Raw genomic sequence first — 8,426 nt, forward strand, 5'->3', positions numbered from 1 at the left:
TATGGGAACCCCACAAGTGACACCATCTTAGAAAGAAGACACCCCAAGGTATTCTGTTAGGAGTATGGTGAGAATTTTTTTTTTGTCACAAGTTAGCGGAAATTGACACTTTGTGAAAAAACCCCAATACAAATCAATTTCCGCTAACTTGTGACAAAAAATAAAATCTTCTATGAACTCGTCATACACCTAACAGAATACCTTGGGGTGTCTTCTTTCTGAAATGGGGTCACTTGTGGGGTTCCTATACTGCCCTGGCATTTTAGGGGCCCAAAACCGTGAGTATTCACGAAACCAAATGTCTCAAAATGACTGTTCAGGGGTATAAGCATCTGCAAATTTTGATGGCAGGTGGTCTATGAGGGGGCGAATTTTGTGGAACCAGTCATAAGTAGGGTGGCCTCTTACATGACAGGTTGTATTGGGCCTGATCTGATGGATAGGAGTGCTAGGGGGTTGACAGGAGGTGATTGATGGGTGTCTCAGGGGGTGGTTAGAGGGGAAAATAGATGCAATCAATGCACTGGGGAGGTGATTGGAAGGGGGTCTGAGGGGGATCTGAGGGTTTGGCCGAGTGATCAGGAGCCCACACGGGGCAAATTTAGGGCCTGATTTGATGGGTAGGTGTGTTAGGGGGTGACAGGAGGTGATTGATGGGTGTCTCAAGGTGTGATTAGTGGGGGGAATAGATGCAAGCAATGCACTGGCGAGGTGATCAGGGCTGGGGTCTGAGGGCGTTCTGAGGGTGTGGGCGGGTGATTGGGTGCCCTAGGGGTAGATAGGGGTCTAATCTGATGGGTAGCAGTGACAGGTGGTGACGGGGTGATTGATGGGTAATTAGTGGGTGTTTAGAGGAGAGGACAGATGTAAGCAGTGCACTTGGGAGGTGATTTGACGTCGGGTCTGCAGGCAATCTAATGGTGTAGGTGGGAGATCAGATTTCCCGCAAGGGGCAGGTTAGGGGCTGATTGATGGGTGGCAGTGACAGGGGGTGATTGATGGGTGGCAGTGACAGGGGGTGATTGATAGGTGATTGACAGGTGATCAGTGGGTTATTACAGGGAAGAACAGATGTAAATAATGCACTGGCGAATTGATAAGGGGGGGTCTGAGGGAAATCTGAGCGTTTGGGAGGGTGGTTGGGTGCCCGCAAGGGGCAGATTAGGGTCTAATCTGATGGGTAACAGTGACAGGTGGTGATAATAATAATATAATAATCCGAACATTTATATAGCGCTTTTCTCCTGTCGGACTCAAAGCGCTCAAGAGCTGCAGCCACTGGGACGCGCTCAGGAGGCCACCCTGCAGTGTTAGGGAGTCTTGCCTTGAACTCCTTACTGAATAGGTACTTGACCTAGCCAGGATTCGAACCCTGGTCTCCCATGTCAAAGGCAGTGCCCTTAACCAGTACTCTATTCAGCCACTGTTAGGGGGTGATTGATGGGTAATTAGTGGGTGTTTAAAGGAGAGAACAGATGTAAACAGTGCACTTGAAAGGTGATCTGACGTCGGGTCTGCAGGTGATCTAATGGTGTGGGTGGGTGATCAGATTAGGGGCTGATTGATGGGTGGCAGTGACAGGGGGTGATTGATGGGTGAGTGACAGGTGATTGACAGGTGATCAGGGGTGATAGATGCATACAGTACACAGGGATGGGTGGGGGGGGGGGGGGTGATCAGGAGTCCCCAGAGGCAGTTTAGGGACTAAAAAAAAATAGCGTTGACAGATAGTGACAGGGAGTGATTGATGGGTGATTAGGGGGGTGATTGGGTGCAAACAGTGGTCTGAGGGGTGCTGTGGACGATCAGGGGGCAGGGGGGGCAGATCAGTGTGTTTGGGTGCAGACTAGGGTGGTTGCAGCCTGCCCTGGTGGTCCCTCGGACACTGGGACCACCAGGGCAGGAGGCCGCCTGTATAATACACTTTGTAAACATTACAAAGCGTATTATACGCTTCCTATGCGGCGATCGTCGGGTTAACAACCCGCCAGTGCTTCCAATTGGCCGGCAGGTTGACGTTGCGGGTGGGCGGAGCCTATTGCCGGCGGATGTGCGCGCATCCCAGCGCGCGATCCCCGGCAAAACAGTGCCACTTTGCCACCGCCAATATGCAGTAGGCGGTCGGCAAGTGGTTAACATCACACCTAAATTAGCTTGCAACTTTTTCCAATGTATGCAGTCTGTAATGTCATAGCTAGCTTGCTTGAAGAAGCATTTATATACACGAATACAATTTTTTTGAAGAATGCTATATGTTGGATGCGTTATATTGATGATATTTTTTGTGTGTGGGTGGGGCCACGTTCGAGCCTATTGGAGTTTGTGATTGAGGTGGAGGCACAGTGTCCAAGCATTAAATTGACTGTCCATGACAGTGAGGTAGAAGTCAGCTATCTTGATGTACTGGTTAGGCTACATGAGGGTAAATTGACCACTGACATTTACGTCAAACCGACTGACATGAATTCGACTTTGTCATTTGACAGTTTCCATCCCCCTGGTACTAAGCTATCTATCCCAGGGAGTCAGTTCCAAAGGGTGAAACGTATAGTTAATGATGACAATATATGCCAGGATAGGTTGGATGAAATGCAACTTAAATTTAGAAAGAGACAATACCCCCAATCATTATTGGATAGGGCGAGACAACAGGTTGATGAAAATGATAGAACAGACAGGACTAATCGAAGGAGGGGACAGAACAAGAGAATTCCATTTGTCAGTCAGTATAATGTAGCCAGTGAAGGTATAGCGAGGGTTATACGAAAAAACTGGCATCTGTTGAGGGATAATTTCCCTCTAATTGATGAATTCCAGACAGTTCCACTTATGTCCTATAGAAGAGCACCAACATTAAAGGATAAATTAGTCCATGCAGACTTGGGTCCCACTAAAAAAAATGTCTATAGATCCACCAGACCCAATGGCACATATCCTTGCTTAGGATGTGTACATTGTAATAGTGTGATTAAAGGTAGTTATGTTACCCATCCCCATAGTGGTAAAAAATTCTTTATTAAGGGTCAATATGATTGTAACACTAAATATGTAGTCTATGCCCTAAAATGTCCGTGTGGTCTGTTATATATTGGACAGACCACACAGAGACTAAAAGATAGGATTTCAGCACATAAAAGTACCATTAGGAAACCAGCACTAGAATTAGCTGTCCCTTCTCATTTTGTACAGGCAAAACATTCGGTTAACCAACTTAGGTTTCAAGTTCTAGAACACATTAAGCCATTGAGACGGGGGGGTGACAGACTTAAGAAACTACTGTATTGTGAGTCCAAATGGATACGTATGTTAGATACTCTATCCCCTAGGGGTCTGAACAGAGAGTATGATATGACACCACTCCTATAGGACCTTAGGACATAGTTTAACTTTTGTATATAAGATTAATATTGGGAGACTCGTCCAGACAATGTTATTTATTAGTGCTCTCCACATTGATTGGTACTGTTTATTTATGTTTTGACAGTGCAGCGTCTTGCTGCATGAGTTGCTTGACATGGCGCGCTCTGTTACTATGCAGCGGGGCGGAAAGCGTCCCTGGTTGCTATTTACACCGACAACACACGTGAGCGGTGAACATCTTCGCTCACGTGGTTGTAGACGTCAGTCCAGTAGGAGGCCACATTTTGGCCATATGTGAGGCAGTTCCCCATCTGGTCCGCTTCACTCGGTAGGCGTGACCAGTAGGTGATGTCATCTGCTGCCTCCATATGACTGGTCGGCGGTTTGGTGTTCTCGGCTTCGGGTCACGTGAATCTCCGCCCTGCTGCGTAGGATGACGCGTTCATCTGTACGCATGTCCATTTGAGTTTTGGTAAGAAGTTCCCCATCAAGTCCGCGGGTTCAGGTGGACGGGGATTGGTCGCCATAGGGCGAAGTGGACATATGATTGGTTAGTTCTCCATCTTAGTAGCTATATAAAGAAATGTGAAATGTATGTATTGCAGACACTGATAGAGCTTGAGAAAGGAGGTTGTCCTCCGAAACGTTGCTATTTTGCTGTCATGTGTCTTTTTAATTGACAATAAAAGAGTCTATAACAGATGGTGCCGACTACAGCCGTTGATATGCTTGTAAACACATGAGAACACAGGAAGATCAAATTTCAGCTCAGCCTCACAGTGAACTGAACTCAGCCAACCACAGATGAACCGGAATGTGGGAGGGGAGATCACGTCGGCAATGTACCAAATAGAGTCAGTCTGACTGAGCTACAGTAAGATTTATTACAGCAGAAACATATCTGAGTAGGTTGGAGTGCTTGCACTGCAGGGTGAGGTTCCAGGCTGCGCAGTGTACACATTGCAGTGGGCAAATGGAATTAGATTGTATGGCTGACAATCCCTCATTAAAATGTAATTAATATGGCAGTCTCCATTTCACTCTCAGTTCAATTGTCACTTAATTCAGCCCCCTCTGCTCCCGGTGGCCTGAGCTGGGCAGGACGGTATTTTGATGGGTATTTATGCTGTTAGTGTGGAGCGCTGTAGTCATTATATAGACTTGTATTTATGTAAGTGAGAAGTAAACCCTGAGAAGCTATTCTAATATTCTATATATGAGTGAGGTTGGGGCATTGCAGCGATGTATCCAGTGCATGGGAGGTGGGTAGTGCACTAAATGTATTATAAGACTACACAATGGTAATAAGAATGTGTAAGTGACACCACATTGCTGTACAAACCTAACACAGATTTCTTGCTATGAGTACATATAGGTCTGTTGTCACAGGAGTAACACATTGCTTCCATTGTCTCATCAAGCTCAACAACTTACTGCTTTCCATGTATGGCCAATGCTTTATGTGTAGGGAGGGTCAATGAGATGCAAATAACTGACTTGTATGCAAATATAATGCAAATTGTATGCAGATAATCTGATGTATCAGATCATGCATTGGATTGGCTGAATATCAAGCCAAGCATAAAATGTTCATGCAAGGCACAGTTACTGTTTTGAGATTGGCCGCCTGTAATGGGCACAACCTTCTGCAGTTCTCTGTCAGGCTGATCACTAGTGATAGTCAGTGACTGGCCAATATCTCTGATTGTATGCTAATTATATGCAAAGTTATGCAGCTGCTACATTTTGTCCATTTCTAATCTGCACCAATTTAGAATTATCAGCAGCTCACTGACCCTCCCTAATGACAAATGCTCCTCCCCTCAGAATTCTCTAACAGGAAGTGATGATGTTTCTCTATTTGCAGGGCGGAGTCCCAGCATCAGGAACCTCTCAGAGACTCGTCTCTCTGTATCCACAGACTGTACAACGGATGATGATGTCACTGGGCAAGAGTCTCCTGCAGATATCCTGGTGACACCAAATATTCCCCCAGACTCCCCTCACCTGTCTAACCCTGAGGGGCCTCCTACCCAGCACAGCTCTCCCACCACCCTTGGAGTTTGCTATTCCTGTTCTACGTGTGGGAAATGTTTTGTTTGTAAATCATATCTTATCAGACATGAGAGATCTCACAATGGAGAGAAACCCTATTCATGTGCGGAGTGTGGGAAATGTTTTAGGCTGAAATCACAACTTGTCACACATGAGAGATCTCATACTAGTGAGAAGCCCTATTCATGTGCTGAGTGTGGGAAATGTTTTAGGCATAAAGTAGATCTTGCCACACATCAGAGATCTCACGCTGGCGAGAAGCCCTACTCATGTTCTGAGTGTGGGAAATGTTTTGGGCTTGAATCACAACTTGTCACACATAAGAGATCTCATACTGGTGAGAAGCCCTATTCATGTGCTGAGTGTGGGAGATGTTTTAAGCTTAAATCACAACTTGTCACACATAAGCGTTCTCATACTGGTGAGAAGCCCTATTCATGTTCTGAGTGTGGGAAATGCTTTGGACAGAAATCAGTTCTTGTCAATCATGAGAGATCTCACACGGGTGAGAAGCCATATTCATGTGCCGAGTGTGGGAAATGTTTTGCACGTAAAGCACATCTTTACAGACATGAGACATTACACACTGTTAAGAAGCCCTATTCGTGTGCTGAGTGTGGGAAATGTTTTGCACAGAACACAGAGCTTGTAGCACATGAAGTTTCTCACACTGGTAAAAAGCCTTATTCATGTGCTGAGTGTGGGAAATGTTTTGCACACAGATCAGCACTTGTTAGACATGAAATATTTCACACAGGTGAGAAACCCTATTCATGCACTGAGTGTGGGAAATATTTTGGATATAAATCATATCTTGTTGCACATGAGAGATTACACACTGGCGAGAAGCCATATTCATGTGCTGAATGTGGAAAATGTTTTGTACAAAAATCACAGCTTGTCATACATGAAAGATTTCACACTGGTGAGAAACCATACTCTTGTACTGAGTGTGGGAAATGTTTTGGGAGTAGATCAAATCTTGTCATACATGAGAAATCCCACACTGGTGAGAAATCCTACCCTTGTGCTGAGTGTGGGAAATATTTTTGGAGTAAATCAAATCTTGTCATACATGAGAGATCTCACACTGGTGAGAAGCCCTATTCATGTGCTGAGTGTGGGAAATGTTTTGCAAGTAAATCAACTCTAGTTGTTCATAAGAGATCTCACACTGGTGAGAAGCCATATTCATGTGCCGAGTGTGGTAAATGTTATGTACAGAAATCAAATCTTGTCAATCATCAGAAAATTCACACTGGTGAGGAACCCTACTGTTGTTCTGAGTGTGGAAAATGTTTTGTGAGTAAAGCAAATCTTATCAGACATAGGCGATCCCACACTGGTGAGGAGACATATTCTTGTGCCGAGTGTGGGAAATCTTTTGGGAGTAGATCAAATCTTGACATACACGAGAGAACCCACACTGGTGAGAAGCCTTATTTCTGTGTTGAGTGTGGGAAATGTTTTGTAAATAAATCACATCTTGTCAATCATGAGAGGTCCCACACTGGTGAGAAGCCATACTCATGTGCTGAGTGTGGGAAATGTTTTGCACAGATATCAAGTCTTGTCACTCATGAGAAAATTCACACAGGTGAGAAGCCCTATTCATGTGCTGAGTGTGGGAAGTGTTTTGCTCAGAAATCAAACCTTGTCAAACATAAGAAATCTCACACTGGTGAGAAGCCATAAGTATGTACTGAGTGTGGGAAATGTTTTGCACAGAAAGCAGACCTTGTCAATCATAAGAAAACCTGATTTTCATATGCTGAGTGTGGGAAATGTCAGTGTAAGTCACTACTTATCAGACACTTGTGATGAGTGTGGGGAATGTATTGCCCTAAAGTGTTCTGTTACACTATCTATATCGCAGGAGATTTGGGCGCAGCCGGCGCCACCACAGGTCGTAATAGGAATTACAGCTATAGAGACGCACATTTAAAACACTGTAATTCGGCCGCTGGAAGCCGAATTACATCATTTCCCACCATCCACATGGACCTGGAGGGGGAATAGTGATTAACGCCACTGGGACTTGTGCAGAAGCAAGGTAAGCCGTTTTGTTACTGGCAGAACATGACTAGAGCCCTATCTGGAATTTTCCTTATAAAAATCCCTCATCATTTTAAGATGTGGCAGATTTGTCAGACCTTAAAGAAACTTCCCTTTTGGAAATCCATAGAAGTGAGTTTACAAAATGGCATTTTACCTTATATTCAACAGGGGCATGTTTGCCTCTGCTAAAACGCCGCTATCCCGCGGCATAACGAGGGGTCTATCCCCTCCGTGATGCCGGGGAGCGCTTCCTGTTGAGGATGAGCTAATGGCTGTAGCTCCGCCTCTCAGCGCGTATCTCCGCCTCTCCCCACCCCTCTCAGTCTTCCTTCACTGTGAGGGGCGGGGGAGAGGCGGAGATTCGCCGCTGATCGACGAATATGGAGGCAGAGCTACAGCCGAAAGCTCTGCCTCCATGAGCAGCAAAATCCACCACCAAGCAAGTTGTGGATTTTGAAGGGGGGGGGGGGGGGGGGATTTCGGGGGTTCTGCCGCAGGAGAGCGGTGTTTTAGCAGGGGCAAACCTGCCCCTGTTGAATATAAGGTAAAAAGCCATTTTTAAACTCACTTCAGAGTCTCTTTAAAGGAATACTATAGGGGGGTCAGGGGAAAATGAGTTGAACTTACCCGGGGCTTCTAACGGTCCCCGCAGACATCCTGTGTTGGCGCAGCCACTCACCGATGCTCCGGCCCCGCCTCCGGTTCACTTCTGGAATTTCTGACTTTAAAGTCTGAAAACCACTGCGCCTGCGTTGCCGTGTCCTCGATCCCGCTGATGTCATCAAGAGCGCACAGCGCAGGCCCAGTATGGTCTGTGTCTGCACAGTACACTCCTGGTGACATCAGCGGGAGCAAGGACACGGCAATGCAGGCGTAGTGGTTTTCTGACTTTAAAGTCAGAAATTCCAGAAGTGAACTGGAGGCGGGGCCGGAGCATCGGTGAGTGGCTGCGC

The 8,426-nt window shown here is 46.0% G+C and overlaps 1 protein-coding gene across 1 annotated transcript in view; it reads left to right on the forward strand.

Annotated features, from left to right (window-relative positions):
- Positions 1-8,426, forward strand: part of LOC137535489 (zinc finger protein 585A-like) — a 62,984-nt gene that overhangs the window by 22,320 nt on the left and 32,238 nt on the right. The window contains exon 3 of the mRNA XM_068257325.1: positions 5,228-7,071. Coding sequence (XP_068113426.1) covers positions 5,228-7,071 — 1,844 coding nt within the window. The remainder of the gene's footprint in view (positions 1-5,227; positions 7,072-8,426) is intronic.

Source organism: Hyperolius riggenbachi, chromosome 10 (genome assembly GCF_040937935.1).
Source record: "Hyperolius riggenbachi isolate aHypRig1 chromosome 10, aHypRig1.pri, whole genome shotgun sequence".
Lineage (NCBI taxonomy): Eukaryota > Metazoa > Chordata > Amphibia > Anura > Hyperoliidae > Hyperolius > Hyperolius riggenbachi.